At 41.5% G+C, this 23,820-nt stretch overlaps 1 protein-coding gene across 2 annotated transcripts in view; it reads right to left on the bottom strand.

Moving 5' to 3' along the window:
• Positions 1-16,049, bottom strand: part of Mettl9 (methyltransferase like 9) — a 41,732-nt gene extending 25,683 nt beyond the window's left edge. Inside the window, exons 1-2 of one of the 2 annotated variants that reach the window (XM_051192851.1) lie at positions 15,663-16,049; positions 4,405-4,595 (exon numbers count right to left, since the gene is read on the bottom strand). In XM_051192851.1, coding sequence (XP_051048808.1) covers positions 4,405-4,595; positions 15,663-15,827 — 356 coding nt within the window. In that variant the 5' untranslated portion in view covers positions 15,828-16,049. The remainder of the gene's footprint in view (positions 1-4,404; positions 4,596-15,662) is intronic. The other variant, XM_051192850.1, reaches the window with a different exon arrangement.
• Between the last annotated feature and the right edge of the window lie 7,771 nt (positions 16,050-23,820).

Here is a 23,820-nt window from a genome sequence, read left to right as displayed (position 1 = left end):
ATATGTAATAGGGAAAAAATAGCTTTGTATAAAAGAGTTTTAAGATACACTAAAAATAAAATTGAAACATTTTAAAAGAGCAACTTTTGCAAGAGCAGCCAACTGGCATTAAGGAAGTGGGTCCATATTCAGGTAGGTTATTTTATAGTTAGTTGTAAAATAATACTTTATTAAAGGTCCTAAAAAGAACCTTCAAACTTATAGTATTGACTGAAAAGATAGAAATAAAAAGAGGCTCACAGAGGTTACATGGAGACAGAAGGAGCCCTCAGAAAAGCAATTGTAGCTCAAGCAAGCCTCAAAGATGTGCAGTCCTACTCTTTTCTTGCTCTTAAATCCTGGTTTGTCTAGGGCAGGAATTCCCCAACTTCCTTTAAGCAAAACCACCTCTTCTTCAAATGAAGTAGAACTCAAGGCACTACAAAATCTAAGGAGCTATTATTACAACAGCGAGGCTGAGAACATGTAGCTGCCAGCAGCCCACTTTTAAGATTTTTCTCTGCAACCTAAAGCAGCTCCTACTCAGATCCTGGGAAACCACTGATACCAGAAGCAGAGAAATCTGAACCATTCTGCAACTTTCTGGAAATTATCAGAATGTCAAATAGGCTTACTGCTCAATGACTGTGAAAATGCATGCAACACAGTGCTTGCAGTAAGAACAGTTTCAAAAAACAGTAATAAAAAGCATGGAGTTGATGTAATAAATTTATTCTCTTGTTTTGTCATTAAGGCTGTAAGAGGGTTTAACAAAATTTAATAATATGTTTACAGTAAATCTTCTGCCTCACACAAATGCTGAAATACTGGAGAGCAGGAGCCCAGAAGACCCCAGAGACAGCTAAGCATGTTGCTGAGAACATTTTACCAAGGAAAGCCATATCTCATAAGAGACATATCTAATCCCCATTGTTTTCATTGCTAGAGGAAAACAAGCACATGTGAGCAAAAGGACTGAACTTGCTGAAATGGCTGCACAAAGTCCATGCAGGATCCAGTCAAGCAGAAGGACTTCAGGCAGCCTGATGCTGACTTCATGCCACAGAACCAAAAAAAGTCACAAAATACTTTGCCTAAAACTTTCTCAGCTATAAAACATGTTTCCCAAGCCATATCCCTGGCATGATACTATAAAATTATAGGCTACTCATCTGAAGTCAGAACTCACAAAATTAATGCACTAAAGTCTACATTTAAAGACACCAAAAAAGAAATGAGGGAAACACTACCCTATCTCCAAAGAACATGAGCAAAGAGGGCACCATTAAAAAGATAAGTGTCAAGGGGTGGTAGTGGCACACGCCTTTAATCCCAGAACTCGGGAGGCAGAGGCAGGTGGATATTTGTGAGTTTGAGACTAGCCTGGTCTACAGAGCAAGTTCCAGGACAGGCTCCAAAGCTACAGAGAAACCCTGTCTCAAAACACACATACACAAAAAAAAGATAGTGTCAAAAAGAGTCAACTAACTCTGCCCTTCGAGAAGTTCAGAAAGACGTGAAAAGCTAAACTTCCTACAATGTTTAGCCAGCACAACAGAATCATCAAGTACATATGGAGACACTGCCCTAGTATGACGTCAAGGCCTCTGGAAAACACTAGTACCTTCATAATCATCCTAGGTTCTCTAGCCACATCTACAGAGGAAGTGTGTCTCTTCCTTATAAAATAACTGAAAACAAGCTGGGCAGGGGTGACACACATCATTTGATCCCAGCTCTTGGGAGGCCAGCCTGGTTCCAGGACAGCCAGACCTACACAAACTCTTGTCTCAAAAAAAAAAAATGAATGAATGAATGGATAGATGAATGAATGAATATAAATAAACTGAAAACAGCTATCAAGTCTCTCAAGGGATATAACTTGGTGGTAGACAGAGTCCTTGCCTCAACTGTATAAGGTAGTAAAATTCCCAGTACCACCAATTTTAAAAAAAGAAAAGAAATTCTTTTAAACTAGGTATAGCAGCACATATCTGTTATCCCAGTAATCAGGAGGCAGAGGCAAGAGAGTTGCCACAGTTCAAGAACTAGTCAGACACAAATAGCAAGACACTATGCAAAAACAAAACCAAACAACACAAAACAACTCTCTACTTGGCCTTCTCTCTACCATGAAGGAATGTGGTGAGTATCTTGGTTTAAGAAGGTTTCCCATACTGTGTAGTTACTTCTATAGTAGAGAGCACCACTGCATGGTGGGAAATACCAGTGGGCTCAAAATTGAGTTCTGGGTGGAGAACAGGAGGCAGAGCAAGAGGAAAAAAGGCAGAGGCATATAAGGTGAAGGGCGGGGGGAGAGGGGAACAGGGATGAGATGGATCAGAAGGTGAAGGTGCCAAACCTTACTACCTAGGTTCAATCCCATACAGCAGGGAAGACTCAATCCCCACAATTTGTCCACTCCCTCCAAACTGGTATGCTCTGGCACATGCACATTCACATGTGCACACACATAGTACACACAGTAAAAAAATAATAGTAACTGTAGAATGAGCAAGGCAGACAGCACAGCATGAAAGAGGGGCATATCATTGGACACAGGTGTTTCAGGCCAATCTGATCAAGATAGCAAGACTCCATAAAAACAAAAGGATGGAGAGAGTTACAGATAAATGAAAGAATGGTATTTACTAATTATATTGTCTGTTAATCAAACTACCAAATTCTACAGTAAGGAATTTTAAGTGGGTTCCAACAGATAGAGAGAAAAGGAAATAATTTAGTTTGAAACTTCCAGAAACAAAGCAGTGATGTAAGCACTTTCTTTTAAAAAGCATTTGTTTGTTTATTTATTTGTTTGTTTATGTGTGCATTGGTGTTTTGTCTGCATGTATGGTTGTGTAAGGATTTCAGGTTCTCTGAAACTGGAGTTACAGACAGATGTGAGCTGCCCTGGGGGTGCTGGGAATTGAAGCCAGGTCCCCTGAAGAGCAGCCAAAGTTCTGAACCATTCAGCCATCTCTCCAGTCCCTGTAAGCAGTTTTTAAAGAAAAGATTCCCACCTTTGATCACTTTCAAAGAGGTAGAAAACCCCCATAACGAATCTCTGCATGGTGCTGTATGCCTTTAATAATAGCACTTGGGAGGTAGAGACAGGCAGATTTCTACGTTCAAGGCCAGAATAGTCTACAGAACGAGTTCCAGGACAGCCACTGCTACACAGAGAAATCCTGTCTTGGGAGAAAAACAAAACAAAACAAAACAAAACAAAACAAAAAAACAAAACAAAAAAAAAAAAACATACATACATACATACATATCTCTGCCACAGTGACACACCTGATTTCCAAAGAAAGAATAAATAGCATAGGACAGAAAAATCAGTGTAACCCATTTTAGGAACAAAACATCAGGCCAGGTTGTATAAATTCAACTCCCAATATAAAATCACAAATGTTTGCTGAAGCAAACAAACCAAGCTCATGTAAACAAGGAAGAAAATCAAGTAAGAAATCCTGACAGATGGCTTGTGATGCCTGAAAACATATTTGAGAACCAGATGATAGACTGGGGAACCAGACTTTTAGCAAAAACTTGATCCAAACCTCAAGGGAAAAAGAAAAGTGGGCAAAACAAGGCCTGTTAAGCATCATAACTGATTGCCAAAATTTGGCTTTCTGCTTGTAGAGGCTTAGGCATGTTTAAAATTATAACTAAGAAGTGATATATGATATTTATGAAGTCTTTTCTGTAGATGTATATATGAAGGAACCAAACTTTCTGGTAAGCCTAGACATACATTATGTGAGGACAAATGCCAGATCCTTCAAACAAGCTGTTGCCTACTGTTGGACTCAATAGATAGATCCCTTCAAAAAATTGCTTGCAGGGTGCAGAGCATAAGGGCCTCTTCCACTTTGAGGGCTTGGTGTCAAGTCTTTGCTACATCAAAACCTTTAGTTAGCAATCTGCTATCAGAAGTTAGTTAAAAATTCAGACCCTCAGGCAGGGTGTTGGCACATGTCTTTAATCCCAGCACCTGGATGGGCAGACGCAGATGGATCTCTATAAGTTCAAGGCAAGCCTGGTCTACAAAGTGAATTTTAGGACAACTAGGGCTGTTATACAGAGAAACCCTGTCTCAAAAAAACAAAAACCACAGATTCTCAGGATAATCAACTCATAACCTACCTTTTAACATCAAAGCCTGGTGGTCTCTGTGTACACCAGAGCAGGAAACGCACTGAATGAAAGTCTCCCTCCACAGAATGCAGGCTAATAAAGCTACTTTCACAGTTACAATGGATTTTAAAGGTCTAGATACACAAAGGTCCAGTGAGCTTTCTGTCACGGATTTTGACAAGCAGGAGTGTTGTGGCTGAGGTAGTATCTAGAACAAGGTAACTTTCCTCTTTCCTTTTTTAGGCCTAAGATAAAAGGGATGGGGATTTAATATTCACTTACCCGTTGATAGATGTTCTAGACATAAACAGGCTAAAAACAGATGATACAAAAGAATGATAAAGTTGGATAAATAGCCAGCCAGATTTCTCAATGCTGTTGTTTAAGAAGATCTGTGTTCCTTGATCAAGATAACTCTGAACAAAGACAGACTGAAGTGATTCACATAACTTCTCTCTGTTGCACACATACCACTAGGGGGGAAAAAAAAGGAAGATTAAGCATAGTTGATGTAACATCTAAGAAAACAACAAACAGAAATCTAAAATCTAAGATCTTCAAATATAATCTCATGACTCTGAGGGCAATCATCAATCATCTTTTCTTCCCATATGACCCACAAAGTACAAACTTCTTTGGTACAACCTCTCACTTCATTCTCAACACCCAGCCCTCTAGGTGAAGAGGAAGGGAGTGAGGTTTTCAGGTCATACGGCACAGGAAGGAGGTGACAGAACCAGATCATCAGCCTAGGTCTTAGAACCCGACCCAAGGCTTCAGTAACAGCACAGTCAAGTCAGAAGAATTGTCATATAATCTAGAGATGAACTCAAATCTGCCAATCAAATCAGCAGCACAGTGAGCAATAGTTAGTACTCTGGAAAACACATCAGGTTGCCTGCCTATCTTCTTCAGAGATATAAGGAAAAGAGACCTTCGGGCATACTGGGGTGTGTGCTTTAGCAATAGGCCTGCCAGCAACTCTAAAGAGACTGCAAGATGAGCTCAAGAAAGCTGAAGTTCATTCTGCAGTCAAGGAGAAGACCAAGTGATGACAAACTAAATAGAGATTTCTAGGATTAGGCTCTAGCCAGAAAATAATTTTTAAAACAAAATTCCACAGCTATAGATAGTTAACTTTCCAGGCTAGACAAATGGCTCCATGTTTAAAAGCACCAGCTGACCTTGTAAATGACCCAGACTCAGTTTTCCAGTACCCACATGGCAGCTCACAACCCTCTGTAACTCCAGTTCTAGGCAATTTAATGCCCTCTTCTGGCTTCCTCAGGCACAGCATGCATGTGGTACATGTACTTACATGCAGGCAAAAGACCCATATGCATAATAATTTTATTTGTTTAGCTAGCCTTCCAAAACAAACGTTTCCCATCTCCCTAGAGTTAGTGCAGCAGAAAAGTGGGAAAGTAGGTTGCATGGCAACTTCAGTGTCAGACCCACAAGCAGTCCTAGCTCTGTAACTCCCATGTGGGCTCAGACAAGTGACTCACTCCTTAGCAGACAAGGTGATCCACCAATATCTTGGTAAGGTACTATGAGGGTTAAACAAAAACAGTGCAGGCAAGTCAGTATAGCACAAAGCATACTGTAAAAGCAGTAGTGATTCCTCTAATATAATACAGATACCCACAAGTCCCTTATATATAGATGGTTACTTTTAGTGCATTGTTTATTAAGGAACTACTAACTTTTCCAAATAAGGAGTCTACTAGTCAAAAGTGACTTGCTTAACCTTGACAAATCTGACCACTTACCAGCAGTAAGTGTTCCATAACTTCCTGCAAACTTAATGGGGCAACTTTACAGTCATCCAACACTTAATAAATGCTGAGTACAGTCTGTCTTCCTGACACTAACATTAAAAGAAACCAAATGTAAGCCAGCAAAAACATGCAAAAGGTCACATTAATGTCAGTGATTCATCCTTTATACACTCTATATACTCCCAACTTTCTTGTTCTTGACTACTTTGTACTAACTTGCTATTTAACCACTGTTACCAAAACTGCCTGAGCTTTTACCTAAAACATCTTGTTGTCTCTGCACTATAGTGACAAGCTATAAAACGGCTTACTTAAATCCACAGCCTAAACTCCTCTCCTTGGTCAGGAAGTGTTCTTGCTTAATCATTTACTAATCCTGAAAACTTACTGGGCCTGAAGCTATGCCCCCATACAGCTCATAAATCATTTTTATTATACTCATGACCTTGTGCACATTCTGAACTCTAAACTCTGAGGTACTCTATTTTTTTTTTTTTTAACTCTGAAATGACTAATCAAGTTGAAACCCAGTGCCTTGCTAACAGGCATTCAGGAACATTCTAGCAAGAAGTCATCCAATTGAAAACCAGGAGCTAAGAATTTCCTGGCATCTGTTTGTAAATGGACAACAAGAAAAACAATGGATTCTGACTTCCAGAAATAAGCAAGAAGTGGCATCATTTACTGTTATTGTTTCCAAACACCATGAAAGTCTTGAATTTTAATAGCATATTTCTCCATTCATAAATAGTAACACATGTGGTTGAACCTTTACTGCCACAGAAGTTTTCTCAGGAATCTGGTGGTTTGAATAAGAATGGCCCCCATAGGCTCATATATTTCAATGCTTAGTCACCAGAGAGTGGCACTATTTTAAAGGATCATAAGGATTAGGAGATGTGGCCTTGCTGGAGTAGGTGTGACCTTGTTGGAGGAAGTATGTAGCTATGGGTATGCTCTGAGGTTTTAAAAGCCTGCGATAAGCCCAGAGTCCCTCCCCAGGCCTGCATATTGGAATGTAGTACTCGGCTACTGCTCAAGCACCTGTCTACCACCATGTTCCCTGCCATGATGATAATGGACTAAACCTCTGAAAATGTAAGTAAGCCTTCAATTAGATACTTTCTTTCCAAAGAGTTGCCTTGGTCATGAAGTGTCTTCACAGCAACAGAAAGTGACAGAAGGTGATTAGTAAATGGAATATGCTGCTGAGTAAAAAGGAGTAAAGCTCTTCCCTGGAGGTTTCCATGTCCCTCCTGGCCAGTTATGTGATACAAGGCTCAAGTCCACAACAGCACCAGACACCATTATCAAAAAAGCAGGAACAACCTGGCTGTCCATCAACTGATAAGTAAAAATGTGTAGTAGATGCATGCATAAAAAGAATAAAGTACAGGCACATGCTCCAGGATAAGCCTTGACAACACACTAAGTAAAATAAGCCAGGCACAAGAGGTAACTACTGTATAGTTCTTATATCAAACATCTATGATATAGAAATCCAAAGACAAAAAGCAGATTCTGTAACTCAGGCCTTATTAATGGATGTAAGGTTTATAGCAAACACACCTACATGTAGGTGGGCAGTTTGATCCTATAGAAATTAAGCACTCTAGAAACACATACGACCTAGCAAATAATATGTAACAGTAATAAAGGTCAAAGTGCTCACCACGGTTTCCATGGCCTTACAAAATTATTGTTCTTTCTTGTCCACAGACTCACCTCACAGCATGTACTACCATGACCCTGGGCTCTCACCTGTCAGTGTTCTGTACTCTCTTTTAAAGGCTCCTTTCCCACAGCTATTCCACACAGCATTTGTTTTGCCCACTGTGCTCCCCACCTGGTTAGTGCAGCCCAACTTAAGCATGTCCTCGGTTTCCCTGAACTTCTAGAGTAGGTTAGAGTTCCCTGTACTCATACATCTCATTTGTCTCCTTGACAACATGTGTGACAGATGAATTGTTTATGGCATGCTTAGCATCTATCCTCACAGACCAAAGGTTTTATAAAGACTGGGACAATAGCTGACTTCAGAGTTAGGTAGACAAAGACAGATGACTTATTTGCCTCTGGCTCTCGAAACAATTGCTGCTAAGACTCACAGGAAGTCTATATAGGTAGAATCTGGAATCTTTAACAAACTCATGAAGGAAACAAGGATAATTACAGAGATATCCTGTCACTGGGTTGTTAGTTGCTCAAACTCCAGAGTTTCTACAAAGCCTTACTTAACCAAACTTTGCAAACAATGGCTAAAAACTATTTACTTACCTACCACAAAACTTCATTATCACACGCAAGCACACATGGAAGAAAGACGGTGAGCACCCATAGGTGCCAGGCACCTGGCAAATCTTTGTTGCGATCACACCACATAACTTTTTTTTTTTTTTTTTTTTAACAGATCCTTACCCTGTAGCACAGGGTGGCCTGGAGCTTACTATGTAGCTCAGACTAGAGGTAACAGTCCTGCCTCAGCCTCCCGAACTCTAGAATTCCAGGCATGAGCTACTTCATGTGGGTTAAACTTACTTTTTTAAACAGAAGGAAGTCTAGAGTCTCAAAGTGCCTCAGCTGCTTCTAGATCCTATTCCTGTGACTGTATGCCAAGAGCATCTTTTAAAAAGGGATCTTGCTTCACTCTATCCAGTACTGCTTGAAAATAAACAGCACTATTCTCCAATGAAGCTGGTCTGGGCAAGTTTGAAGAAAAAATAATCTAGTCTGGACAGTGTATTCCTACCAGCCAGCATTACTCAATCTTCGCACTGACACTTAGGTTTAGTAACCCTTTGTTACAGAATACCTTTACCTGTCAGATGCTAGTAGCACCACCCCAGTGCACAAAATGCCCCCGGGGAGCAACTGCCACTGCTTGAGAACCTATAAGAGAACTGGATTTAGCCAGTTGTGTTTCCTAACTACTTTGGCTTAACTGTGATCTAAGATGGCTATGATTTCAGGAGGGACCCATTGGTTTCAGGAACTTGAATTCCAGAAGGGAAAATAAAATAAAATCTGAAACCAAAACAAACAAGAAGCAACGAAGTCTATGATCTGGGTTCCAACCTGCAGAATCCTCGCTAAGTAAACCTTGCTCAGGTGCCAACAAGAGACAATCAGTGAGAAGCTACGGCACAGACAGTGGTTCTCTGTAGTCACTGCTCTCTAAACAACCAGACTTAAATGAAAGCTCTATAGAGCTCACAGGCACTGCATAGCTGCCTAAAGACTCATGGGCACTTTCCAGCACGTAAAGTTCTTTGAATGCATGCTCCTCAAAGGCTACAGAGACAAAGGTGCAGTGGGCAAGAAAATACTAGTTATGAGAAGGTCTGTGAGCTTATTAATCAAGTAAACTTTGAAATCCTACCAACCCACTGATGACAAGCAAGGTAGGCTATCATAACTAAACACTTTTGTAAAGCTATAATAACAGTATTGTCATTACTTGCACAGGACTGCATGGACAATAGTAACTGACAATGTTACTACATCAAGATAACGGGACATGAGGTCTTATTGTCTTTCAAAACTTCTTCATGGGCTGGGGAGATGGCTCAGTAATTGCTGTGCCAACATGAGGCCCTGCGTTGAAATCCCAAGTACACAGATTAAAAAGCCAGGCAGCCTAGCCAGAACCATGAGCTTGAGATTCAGTGAAAGCCCCATCTGTCCCAAGAGAATGAGGCAAAGAGTGATAGCAGAATATACCCAATGCCCTCCTCTAGCCTCCACGACTATGCACCTGCTCACATGAATACATATATCATATACATACTCAACACATACACAAAATAAAAACTTAATTTAGCACATGAACATTACTGTATGGTCTTTTCCCCCATATTACTAGTACAGAGCTCCTAAAATTTCTGGGAAACCTTCATAATGATGAGAATGTCTTTTGGTGACTGGAGAGATGGGTCAGTGGTTAAGAGCACTTACTGCTCTTCCAGAGAAAGAGCTCGATTCCCATAACCCACAAGGTGGCTGACAACATTCTGTAATAGTTACAAGGGATCTAATACTCTCTTTTTGTCTCCTTGGGAACTAAGCAAGCACATGGTACCCAGACACACATGCAAGCAAGATAACTCACACACATAAAATAAAAATAAATTAAAAAAAATTTTTTTTAAAGAATTGTCTTTTGTTCTTAAGTAAAATGTTTCCCAAACTGGGAAGGAGAAATAGTTATGACTAGACAGCTGGAACTTCTGGTCCTATCCTACATGCCCAAGAACAGAAGGAGAAAAAAAAAAAAACCACTAGATTGAAGTTGGCCATCCCTGGCCAATAATCCATTATGCCTAAATCTGGGAATCATTTCAGCAAATTATGAAACCCAGGGGATGGGGTTGCAGGAACCTCTGAACACACAGCCAAGGTGAGGAAAGGTGATGGCAACTCTGGAGACCTGGAACTTGCAGCTGGCTTCTGAAGTGAGTGGCAGTCTCATGGAACTAGTCCCTAAGACCTGTGACCTCTATCCCTGTATTGTTGGTCACCCAGTGAGCGATAAGAACTTGAATTGCTTGGTGTCAGACACTGGAGGTAAGAAGCCCACCCCACCCACCACACCCCACCAAGTTTTTCCAAGCATGTCAAACTGAGCAGTTCTACCACTATCCAACTCAAAAACCACAAAATCTTCAACCATAGTACCTCCACAAAGGCCCACTAGAGTGCATGCAGTTTCCTATTAAGAAAGCAAGCCCATTTTCACACAGCCTTCAGAGAACAGATGGTTTCCTAGAAGGCACTACATGAAGTAATGGAAAAAGCTTGGGCCTTTTACTGAGGCAAAGCTGGATTCAAAACACAACTCTACCCAACAACTGACTCTGGTCTCTCCCAAGTCTCTTCAATCTGTCAAGTGGGAGTGCCACCACCTAAGAAGAAGAGCTGTCATAAGGATTATAAAGTGAAACTCACTTAAAGCGACCAGGTACACAATACAAGCCTATTAAGTGCTCATATGTCAGAAGGAAAAGGCTGGTTGGGGACTGGTGGAGGGGGAGGGGGGGAGACACAGTTCAAGCAAAGGCCACACTACTGGTCTGGGCACCCAAATTATTCTCAAAAATAAGTGGGTCCCTTGAATCTAATGAATAAATAGTCTTTCCAATTAGAAAGGTAGTCAGAAAAGGCCCATGAACTATAATCGTTAAGGACTCAGAAATTCCATTCCCAGATTTTACAATGCAATGCAATCAGCCTCAACATTTCACAACTGACACATTCTAAAAGCCAACGCTGGAGTAAATCCATAAACTGCTCGCCATTTTACTAGAAATTATCTCTTTACTTAGATATTTAATGGGGCTCTAGGGATTAGGATTCTTCTAAGATATATCAACAATGTGTGAAGAAAGCTACTCCAAAAAGCCCTGGCCCATGAACCCTGAAGGAAAAAAACAAAAGACTTAGCACCCAATTCTGGTAATTTAGGCCCATAATTAAATATACACATGCATATTTGCTGACTTTCTGGTGCATCTTTTTCATAAATTATAGCACTTGGTAAGGCCAAGACAGACAAGTATTTCTCTCTCCTCAGTACTGACCAAAACTTATCCTATCTACAGGTTTTCTGTAGAGCATCCAGCAGCATAAACCTTAGATTCTGGTAACAATTTCAATGTACACAATGAAAGGTGCCCTCGAATTCATAATGGAGTGCCATTTATACAGATTAGATTAAGTTGCTTTAGCTTTGACTTAATAAATGTATAACTAGCAGTCCTCATTCCAAATACTCTCTCATGATTAGTGGTTTATAATCCTAAGATTTTAACAAAACTACTGATGATCCAAACAACAGACTCTTTAGCAGAGGTTACTGGGTCCTCTAGGGTACTTTCAAAGGAGAACATAATAACCCTTGGCATATTCGGCAAAGTGATCTTAGTGACCCATGAAACTGAGGCAAGCACTTGTTTAAGAGCTTTAGCACAGGATGCAAAGAGGAAAGAAACCTTCTCTTTAGTATTCGACTGCAAAGGCTTCCAGACTGGAAGGCAGAACAGAGACACCAATCCATCACAGTCTGCCGGCTAACTGGCTGACACCCTGAAGCATGGTTAACTCATGCCTGACTTCTGCCAACCTCCACAAGGTAACTGAGAAATAAAGGGACAGGAAACTCAATCTTTCCTTTAGCACATCTGACTCTGGCTGTGACATTCAAGTACTTTTTCATTTAAAAATGCATATTCCAATTCTATCTTGATTCCACTGTAGAAGTTGGCACAGCAGTTCTGGGCTCATATAAAAAGGTAAAAATAATATTAAGTACCAGGTTTATAAGAAACTTGTAATTTTAAGTGACCTCTAAATAACTCCAGACATTAAATGTTATATGTGAAAAGCAAATAGAAGTTTTTCACCTGAAGAAACCACTATGGTTTGGAACCAACAAGTTTCATAACAACCTTTCAATCCATCAATTGAGAGGCTGTGGATGACTGTTATTACCAAGGATCTAGTTACCAGGGCCTTGAGGAGCCTTTCAAGTTTCAATAGCTCTGTAATAGTTCTTTAACTCTAAGTACCAGGTGGAATGCACCAAAAAGACTACATCCAAAGGTTTTTGTTGTTTTCTTCCTGTGTTCTGAGTGTACTGACAATGATGACTGACATCTAGTTCTTACTATTCTTTATTTCTCCCCCAATGAGTCCATCTTGGGATTGATAACCCCATACTGTTGATTAACGAAGCTGAGCAATTGAGGGGGAAAAAAACAGACTTTTAAAAATACACACTTTTAAAAGGCCAGAGAAAATACTGTTGGGTGGTGATTACTTCTTCACCCTGACACACCCACAATCCATAGCTGAACCAATGTGGTGGCTTTGTTTCAATAAAACTTGATTTGAAGACTCTGACATTTGAATTTCATATGAGAAATCCTCATGTTATAAAACAGTAATGACAACCATTTAAGAACATGAGACTATTATTATTTCACGGGCTACCCAAGTCAATGAGACCAGTTTGGCCTGCTGGCCTTGTCCCTTCTTCAGAAGTCCTTGCTTCCTGCCAAAGCAAAGCATAATCCAGTTGTGAAGCCAGTACACTGAAAGAAGCTGCTCAGTTTTCAAGCTAAGCCTAGTGGATGCTTGCATCTTCAGGCTCTAACAACTGAATAGCAATTTCTAATGAGTAAACTTTACTCCAGATCTCTCTTTTAACCAAAGAAGCCCACACCATAAATCATTCATAAAACACCACCAAGAAAACCTGTGCTAAGTATGGTTTAGCCCATAATTCTCCTTTCATGCAACTCCAAAAGAACCAGATGCAGCTAGCCATGGAACCCACACATCCAAATGAACACCAGAAAACCTCTATAAAACTATTAATTTGAAGGGGGGGAACCATTAAAGTTACTTCACAAGCAACAAAGCTATACAGAAACCAGGATTCTGGAATATAAAAGAAAGAAACCATGCACTCTGCCAGAATCAGAAAGGCCAGCCTCTCACTCTGTTAGCTCATGGTGGCTTCTGGGCACACACACTTTCCTCTTGGTCATTTCATCTTCACTCAGACATTTCTTTTCATAACACAAATGTATTCACCTCAAAAAAAAAAAAAATCACATTTGGCAGAGTTTAGTAGTGCACACTTACAAGAATCCTAGTACCCAGGAGGCCAAGGCAGGAGGGTTGTGACTCTGAAGCCATTCTGAACTATCTATTTATCCTGAACTGGCAGACCCTGTCTCAAAACACTAAGGATGGCCAGCTAGTGAAGGCACAAAAAAACAAAACAAAAAAACTCTCATGGGCAAGTCAGACATGATGCTGAACACCTGTAATGCTAGCATTCTGGAAACTGAGGCAGAAAGACTGCCTTGAGTTCAAAGCTAGCCTAGACTACACAGGAGTACTAGGACACTCAAAGCTACAAGGCCTTGGCTCAAAATTAAACATATAAATAAACAAGGACCATGGATGTGACTCAGTGGTACAGTGGTTGTCTAGCATGTACAGGTCCTTGACACCACAGAAACAAATGAATGTATGCAATTAGAAAATGCTCTCTAGTGGAAACATGGAGACAGTGCCCACTCTTCCTGGGCTCTACAGAAACCAATTTTCAGTTTTAAAAATAAGTACAATATTTTACAGATTTTTTTTTTTAGTGTGTGTGTGTGTGTGTGTGTGTGTGTGTGTGTGTGTGTGTTTGTGTGTATCCAATCCAATTGGATCCAGAGGTAGGTATCCAATCCTGCTGGAACTGGAATTACAAGAGTTGTGTCTGACATGGGTGCTGGGAACTGAACAGCACAATCTCTTAACTACGGAGCCATCCCATAAGCAATTTTTTTATGAGCACTTAAATCAAGTCACTGCAGTAATCACAAGTGTTACCAACTGGGAGACTGAGCCATAATTCTTCATCAAAGGGAATAATCTTTTTTTTCTATCCACTCCTTGTTAAAAATGGCATTTCCGATTCATAGATCCACATGGACATGAGGCATTCTGTTGCCTGTACAATTAACAGTGTAGTACTTCTATAACATTGAGCCAGCATAAAATAGTCCATGACGATAAATACAGTTATACAACTTAATACTGTATAGTAAGTTTACATACACTCTTACCACCACCACAAGTGGTCATCTGAAACACCACAATCACTAGAGTTTTGGGGTTTTTTTGTTTTGTTTTGTTTTGTTTTTGGAGTCTCAGTATCGACCCACAGTAGAACAGTTTCCGGGATCTGAGTTCCATACTAACATCATTTAAAAAAAAAAAAAAAATGCATCCCAATGATTAGTAAATAAAAACTTAATGTTACTTTTATACATGAAAAGGTAAGGTCCCAAATGACACGAGGAATAAATAATTCCTTTCTTTGCTTTGTAAAAAGCAAGACGTACTAAACTCTGGCTTTTAGAAGCCCAAAGTTTGTCTAAATTCAAAGGCCTCTTTTCAGTGACTGCAAAGTTAACCTCAAACTACTTACGGTCAAATGTGAAATACCTCCCTCTTAATTCAACAGCTGACCCATGCATCCTTCTTTAAGTGGTACAAACAGCTCATGAAAAGACCATCCAACCGGTAGATTCTCATGGCTCACGATCCATTAACTACAACAAGAATTCACAGCTGCACAGTTCTGACTTTAAATACCTCCTCCTCATCCCAACCTTTCTGGCCACCTAACTAAACCCAAGTTTAAAGGACACATCTCTTAAGCAGAGAAGAGGGTTCCTAGACTGGGAACCCAGACCTGTCAAACACATTTTTTTTAAAGTGCTTCAGGGAAAATGTCAGCCGAATGGTGCACGAAGCCCGGTTAATTCTCTTTATAAACCTTTGTATGTTCAGGGATTCGGCTAGACAAAAAGAGGGACCGGCTCTCTGTTTTGTTCCTCCGGGAAGAGGAAGGTTGGCCCGGGTGACGGTGGGGGCTGTTTTCTGCTCGGGTCCCGGTGCCAGCTGGGTGGCCCACCCCAAAGTTGCTCGGATCCTGAGGCCAGGCGCTGACGCTGCCGGGGGCCTGGGAACAATGCGGGGTCCGGGGCGCCCACGCCAGGCCTGGGGAGCGGGGCGGCGGAGGCGATCCACTGCCCGCGCCGCCGAACAAAAGGCGCCGTGGAGCCAGCGCCCGGCCGGGAAAAGTTTGTGAGAGGCCGGGGTCGAGGCCCGCGCGCGCTGCCCCGCACAATGGCCGGGCCGAGCGCGGGAAGGCCGAGCGCCACGCCCCCGCTCCGCAGGGCTGCGGCCCAGTACCTGGTGCGTGTCCTTCCCGCCGCCCGCGGACGCCGCTGGCCCGCCGGGGCCGCTCGTCATGTTCACGTACAGGGAGCGGGAGAGCGGGCTCCGCAGCGTCCACATCCTCCGCGCCAGCCACACGGACGCCAGGCTCAGGCACAGCCAGCCCGCCAACAGTCTCATCAGGGGGCCGCGGCCGCCAGCTCGGATCACCGCCGGGCCCAGGCCCAGGAGGAGGAGGAGCCGCCGCCTCCGGCCACCGCCGTCGCCGCCCGAGCTCGAGCCATCGCCGCCAAATCGCCCGTGCAGCCCCCTTCGGGGCCGAGGCGGGGGGTGGGAGGAGCGGCGGGCGCGCGGCCTTCTCCAGTCCCCCGCGACCCTCCTCGGTCCGGAACGCCAATTCCTCCAGCTCAGGTTTCCACCCGGAGCACGTACAAATGTAGGAGGAGCGTTCTCCCTACCCAATGAGCGGAGATGGACCTGCTGTGGGGGCGGGAGAAAGGCTCTCTTTCCGCACGTTCCCAGTGGCGGCCGCCTGGGAGAATAATGGCGGAATATCTGGGGAGACTTCCGAAAGGGGTTCCTGGAGTCTCGCCACTCCGAGGTGGGGCCTGCAGGACTTCCGGTCTTTCCTTGCCTTAGTAGTTGCGGGTGGGGCCCTCGACCACACCCTGGCGGAAATTTGACCTAATCGTTCAGATTGACTCCAGGGAAAAGGAAACTCTGACACTCTTAGACCCAGAACCACACGATAGACTAGCGCTGCCCTTCTTGTTACGGTCTTGACTGTTAATAATTTCCATCTAGGGCCGGAGAGCCTGACTCCCAGTCCCAAAAGCCACTGGCCCCAGATGGAAATTAACAGCTGCTAAAGTAGAGAATCTAGAGGGAAAGGATCTCACCGCTACTCCCGGCCCCAGCATTCCCAAGATGCGCTGCTGTCACACGTTTCCTTTCGTGAAGCCCTCCAGAGTGGAAGCTCTGTCTTTGTTGCAAGCTGATGCTGCTGAAGCACCCAGAGAAACATAATGGAAAATAACACCATGTTCAACATCAAAGGCCACAAGTTAGCCCCTGGCTGTCAGATTTCCTTGGGCTATCAGAAGTTGGACTCTTAAAGTGAGCTCAGGTCTGGGAGAGTTAGCAGGGTGCTTCTTTGATCATTTATAGCAGGAAGAAACCTAATAATGTTTCCAAACTGAAGGGGTCATGAGGAGTTCCTGTGTCTCAACTTTCTGCTGCTTCTCAACTACTTGAGAGTGACATTATTTCCTAGGCCTGCTACTCACACCTAACTAGGTTTGTTGGAACATGATTTTCATTTGACAGCGCCAGAGATTTTGTACATTAATTTTAGCTTAAAAACAAATTCGTCTTTTCGTTAATTTCATGTTACACTGAAGACATTTTCATTTATGAAATAGTGATCCACAGATGAGAAATAAATAATTTCTTACCCACAAACATGTTAGGTGCTAAAGAATTTCTACTTGTCACCTTTCGTTAGTAAGGATATTTTGTTACCTAATATGCATAAACTATAACAAAAATTCATGGGTAAATATGAGGATATACTTTGTAATCTCTCGTTCTAGTGTATTCCCTGATATCTTCCTGTTGATTGTAAAAACCAAAAGACTAAGCTTTACTAAATTGTCCTGGTCCAGCACACTTAAAAGGAACTATAGTAGTGAGTGAGTACAAATGACTGCATTAAATAACCTCTTTGAATTCCAATAAAGCTCTTCTATACCAAAACAGAGTGTTCATCTTTTTAAGTAAAGGGGAAATGAAAGCAACAGGAGTGTATAAACAGGCATACTTCATTTCTGAAGACAATACAGAAAACCATGCCCTAACAGATTAAGCTTGACTAACCACACCTCTAAGACCTCAAAATGTGTCATATAAACAAGAAGCAAGGATACATCTGATAAGATCTGAAGGATTTAGGGTCAACTGACAACTAAGAGAAACCTAGCAAATTTTGCTTTCTGCCTGAGCAGCTCACCTAGAATAAATGAATTACCTCACATTCAAACTATTCTATAATCACAAACTGCTCCTGTACATGTTATTTACATTTAGAAAGCACAGCATAATTTTTAAAATTTTGATAGCAAACCTTCTCATAGAATGTGGTATCCCAGCTCCTGGTTGTTTTATCCATCTAAGAAGCCTTGCTGTCTCTCTTCTCAGCCTCTTGAGTTACAAATCAGGAGGAAGGAAAGCTGCAAGAGTAAATATACTAAGCAGAAGTTCAGATTGCCTTCTGGGACGGCCCCTTACTAGGATGTCACTGTTGTACATTGAAACTTAAGATATTCATAATGGGAATAGGGAGAGACATGGTTAATACAAAAAAAAAAAAGTCAATATCCTTTCCAATGTGGCTTTGAAATGGTATTCAAGGAGTCACATACCTGCTGTCCCATGCTTGCTCACAAGTGTCTAGCCTGGGTTTCTATTCTATCACCAGAAATTGTGGCTGGATTATGTTCCAAATATCCAGGCAAAGGTCTTGTTTCTTACATAACAGTCCCTTCCCCAACTCTTCACTTTCCTCCCCCTCCCTTTCCCCTCCTCTCTCTGGTCCTCCACTCCTTTTTATCAGTTCTTGTTATATAGGCTAAGCTGGCCTTGAACTCACAATCGTCCTACCTATGCCTCATAAACACAGGGATCACAAGCAGGTGCTGCCACACCTAACTTCACATTTGCTTTTCAACTTCAAAGTACAATGTGAAGAAAAACCACGAAAGAGAGAAAGAGACTTGTATTTACAGAACACACAGAACCACTGTAGCCTGCATGTGGAACTAATGATCTAAAAAGACTCTTGTAACTGTTTTGTCAGATTTTGGTGTGTGCAGATATATGTATGTGCATGTGAAAGACGGAGGTTGACTTCAGGTGTCCTCTGCTATCATTCTGCATCTTATTTTTTTTTTTTAAGACAGGGTCTGTCATTGAACCAGGCACACATGAATTAGATAGATGAGGCTGACTGGCCAGCTCCAGTGATCTGCTTTATTCACCCCCGACCATTAATGCTGGGAATCTGAATTCATTGTTCTTATCTTGTAAAGTCACTTTACCCATAAACAAATGTTTTTAAGCTTCTTAATAATATTTGGTACACCTTCAGGGAAAGTTATTTTTGGTCCAAATATTGATGTTGTTGTTGTTTTGAGACAGGGTTTCTCTACGTAGCCCTGGATGGCCTGGAACCAGGCTGGCCTCAAACTCTGTTCTACCTGCATCTGCCTCCCAAATGCCAGAATTAAAGTCATGTGCTACCACTACCTGGCTTATGGTTCAGATCTTAAATATCTCCCTAAAGTCCACGTGCCAAAGTGTCCTTCACCAGCCTGTGGTGCTACTGGGAGGTAGTAGAACCTTTTAGAAATGGGTTCTGGAAGGAAGTTAGGTCAGTAGTACGTGGTTGTATATGAGTGCTGTGTGTGTGTGTGTGTGTGTGTGTGTGTGTGTGTGTGTGTGTGTGCCTTTCTCTCTTCCTCCCTCCCTCTTTTCTTCATTTTCTCTCCCCCTCTCCAACCTCTCTCCCTGGCTGTCATTAGGTGAGCAATATCATGGTGCACTTACCACAAAACAACAAGCCAAGTGTCCAGGGATTAAAATAAATCTTTTCCACTATTAACTTAATTCTTTTATCACAAAAATGGAACAATGACTAACATGGTATTCAAACTTTTTTATTAGAAGTAGTAAATGTGACAGGCTTTTCCCCCTTTTTTCTAGAAACCAGTCATTTGCAGTGGAATCATACTGAGCTCAGATAAATTCAAAGTTAAGGTGAGACTAAACACAGGTTTTTTTTGTGTTTCTGTTTTTGTTTTAAATAACAGCCTGGGCTCAGTGGTTAAGAGCATTTGTAGCTCTTCCAGAGGACTTGGGTTTGATTCCCAGCAACCACATAGTGGCTCACAAACATCTTAAACTCCATTTCCAGGGGATCTGACACCATTTTCTGACTTCAGCCAGCAGCAGGCAGACATATAGTACACACACATACATGCAGACAAAACACCCATACACATAAAATTTAATTTAAAACAAAATAGCAGCCTAAAGACCTGAAGACCTATGTTAGCAAACACAAAACATGTTAGTACACGTTACTGGAGACGTCCCAGTACTGATCACCTGGTAACTACACCACCTTGCCAACTCCATTCAAGACATTGCATGGTATGGAAGTCTAGCTGTGTCTTCTTGCTTGTGTAATCTGAGGCAAATCATTTGACCTCTCCGTGTCTGTCTCCTCCGAATATGAAAGGCTTATTGTAGCACTTCAACCCATAAAAAGCACTTGCTCTGCTATTCTCTTCAACTTGGATGAACCATCCTTTTCTCAGCAGCCCATTCTTTACACAGAGCTGACCAATTTTATAATTTATCTATGACAACCAGATGATCTGAAATCCCTATCAACTATAAAATAACACCCTCATAATTATGCTTATCCTAACATGATTCATATCTCTCCAGAAAATATTTTCTTAAAACTCGGAATGATAATTTCTTTTAACTACCATGTCTGGAATGTTCCCACAGTTGTGCTAGTGTTTTGAATGCTTGTTCTCTGGTTGATGATACTATTTGAAGGCAGGGTTTAAATGAGTCCACAAGACCCAAGATAAATGATAAACAGGTATTTATTAGGGAAGCACTTACACAAATAATAGTAAATAACTGTCATGGTCTTCCTGCTCCAGAAAATGCAGTCTCTGCCCTTTCGATCCTTTCAATACTCTCACCACAACCCAAGAGAGCAAGCCAGAACCTCCTCTTCCTTGTAAGGGGTATCCGCACACCTGAAGACCCGCCCATAGGATGTGGCCACAACCGCAAGTTCACTGGCAAAGCAAGATTCCACTACAAGTTGGTTGGGTAATGATGGTTGGGTAATGATGGGGCATGGCTAGCAGAAGTAGATTTAGAGCCAGTCCTCTGAAAGTTAGAACCCAGCCCTAATTTATGTCTAGCTCTTTACTTCCTGGTCAACCACAATATGAACAACCAATCACTGCCTCATGCTTATGACACATGACTTTTCTGCCATGATGGACTGAAACCATGACTCAAAATAAACCTTCCCTCCCTTACACTGTTTTTGTCATATATTTTGTCATAAAAATGAGCAAAATATTGTAATGTCTAATTTTATGAAATTTTATCCTGAGGGAATGAAGATGTGAGCAGAGGGTAAGGAATACAAAATTCAAAACATGAAACATTCAAACAAAATCACAAATTCAGACAACAAAATCAAGTTATCCACTTCTCAGAAATGCTTGTCTCTTCAGTAAGAAAGTCTCCTGCATCAGGCTGGGCAGTGGGTGGCACACGCCGCCTTTAATCCCAGCACTCAGGGGCGAGGTAGGTGGATCTCTTTGAGTTTGAGGCCAGCCTGGTCTACTGAGCAAGTTCCAGAACAGCCTCCAAAGCTACAAAGAAAACCTGTCTTAGAAACACAAAAAGGGAGAGAGAAAGAGAGACAGAGAGAGGGGGGGAAGAAAGAAAGAAAGAGAGAGAGGGAGGGAGGGGTGGAGGGAGGGAGAAAGGGAGAAAGGGAGAAGAATAGAAAAAAGTCTCCTGTCTCTCTGATTTATATAACTTTTCCCACCTGGTTCATCTTTTTGCCTCTATAGCAGGCATCGTGCGTCACCTATTTCAAGAACATTCTGAACTGGCATAGCCCCTCCAGCAAATGACAATCTCATACCTATCTCATTTTATATCAGCAATGTTAGTAGATGGACAAAGAAAAGAAACTTCCACATGCTTAGTAATATTTGCTGAGCACACCAGCATGTCAGGCCCTGCACTAGAAAGCTAGAACTCAAAACGAGGATAGCAATTCACATCCCTCAAGCTTTATGTCTGGTGTGGAGTTGGACACAACTGGCAACCATGAAATAAGTGGGGAATTACAAAATGCTGAGTACTAAAATTAAATTGTATATTGTTGGAAATCCTTAGGAAAAAAACAGTCTAACTGGGAGTAGGAAGCAGGGCTCTCCTGGACAAGCCGCGCTAAGGAGGCATGGCTCTGTGTCCCTCCTTTTGACATCCTCTAAGCTGTCAAGTTGCTCAAGCTGTTCTGCTGCACTATAGGTGTACCCTGAATGACTTCAGAAACAGAAATGGGAGCATTTCTCAGAACCTTTTAGAATGTGAGCAATCATTGTCATAGAATTTTAAAAACTATAAAGCTTAGCACCATGCCCTACAGTCAGTCAGCATTCAAATGATGATTTTTATTGAAGTGTCTGAAATCAACCCCTCTATCCTCGGACAAGGCCCTCAAGCTGTCCCAGGAACATGCTGACATCACTTTCAACTTAGCAACCTACAAGAAAAGTTCACTAAGATATCTATTAACAGTACTCAGGTAAATTGCAAGCCATGCCAAATGGATGAGTAAAATTCTGTGTTCTACTATATGTATATCATGCTACCCAAGTTAATCTTTTAAAGATGGCTTCTCCATGATATGAAGGGTTTCAATTTGGTGGGTCATAAATAAATTCATTCTGATGGTGATACAACTTGTGTCAAATGAGAATCATAGAAACTTCAGAAAATTGATTATTTCAATTTACTTTCCACATCATTTGGTTTTCCACATCTATTCTTACACCGTATTGTGTAAGACTACTTCTGGAACTTTTTCCTTTGGCGATGCTGGAGGTTAAATCCAGAGCCTTGTACTTACTAGGCAAGTACTCTACCACTGAGCTATATCACCAGACGTTGGTTTTTGAATAGTGTCTGACTGTGTAACTCAAGATGATCTTCCTGCCTCTACCTCCCAAGTACTGGGATTACAAGCATGTACCACAATGCCCAGTTCCTTCAAAAAGGCTGAACATATACATAAATAAAGCTTTTTTAAAAATATGTATTTATTTATTTTATGTATATGAATGACCTGTCTTCATGCACACCAGGAGGGAATCAGATTCCATTACAGATGGTTGTGAGCCACCACATGTTTGTTGGGAATTGAACTTGGGACCTCTGGACCAGGAGCTAGTGCTCTTAACTGATGAGCCATTTCTCCAGCCCCCAAATAAAGGTGTTTTTTGTTTTGTTTTGTTTTGTTTTTAGAGAGGACATTTGGAAATATAACCCTTATCACCATCCATCTACAATTTTTCATGCTCTCAAACTAGAACTCTCTAGCTGTTGAACATACACTTGACATCTTTCCTCCCCTCACACCTGACAACTGCCATCCTACTTTCTGTCTCTAGAAAGTTGATTCGAAGTGTCTCACATAAATGATATCAAAGTGTTCTTCTATGGCTGGCATTTCACTCTGTGTAATGTACTTATAACTAATCTATATTGTAGCATATGTTCGAATATCATACCTAAGGCTGAGAAAAATCCATACACAAATATGTATATATAGATTTGAATAAACATTTTGTTTATCCATTCATCTGTCAACTTCCATACTCCAGGCCAGTTTATCCTGCTCTATCCCATCTTTATCATCAAAAACAAATGAACGTTTGCATCAGGACACAGGAGACCTAAAGTCTACTTACTTCTATTATGCTTTTCACATGCTCATGGAAAATCTATAACCTAAACAATTTTATTTGTAAAAATGGTAATGAGGGGCTGAGGAAATGGCTCAGTTGGTAAACTGTTTGCTTTGAAAGCACAAGGATCTGAGTTTGGTCCTTAGGACACACATAAAAAGCCAGGCACAGCAGTACATGCCTTGGGTCCAGCACCAGGGAAGCAGAAGATCCCTGAGGTTTACCCACCAGCTAGGCTAATTGAAATGACTAGGGATTCTGTGTCAGATAGATAGATAGATAGATAGATAGATAGATAGATAGATAGATAGATAGATGAAAGGTGGTAAGAAATGGAGGAAAACAATACTGACACCTGGCCTCCATGAATACATAAACACATGCATGTGTACCCTCACACACATGTACACACACATCCACATAAAATGGTAATAAAACCACTCATGCATAAAGGTATAGAATAGCATGCTTTCTTTCATTAGTGAATCATGAATCCTTGACCATTTCCTCAAATTCTAATATAAATGTATATGCACCTACATATACCTTAAGGTTTTCCCATATACCTTGAAAATAAGTCTTATCATTTCAGAGTT

The sequence above is a fragment of the Phodopus roborovskii genome, unplaced genomic scaffold (genome assembly GCF_943737965.1).
Source record: "Phodopus roborovskii unplaced genomic scaffold, PHOROB, whole genome shotgun sequence".
NCBI classification, from domain to species: domain Eukaryota; kingdom Metazoa; phylum Chordata; class Mammalia; order Rodentia; family Cricetidae; genus Phodopus; species Phodopus roborovskii.
The sequence above is the reverse complement of the archived record's forward strand: the minus strand, read 5'-3'. Positions and strand labels throughout refer to the sequence as shown.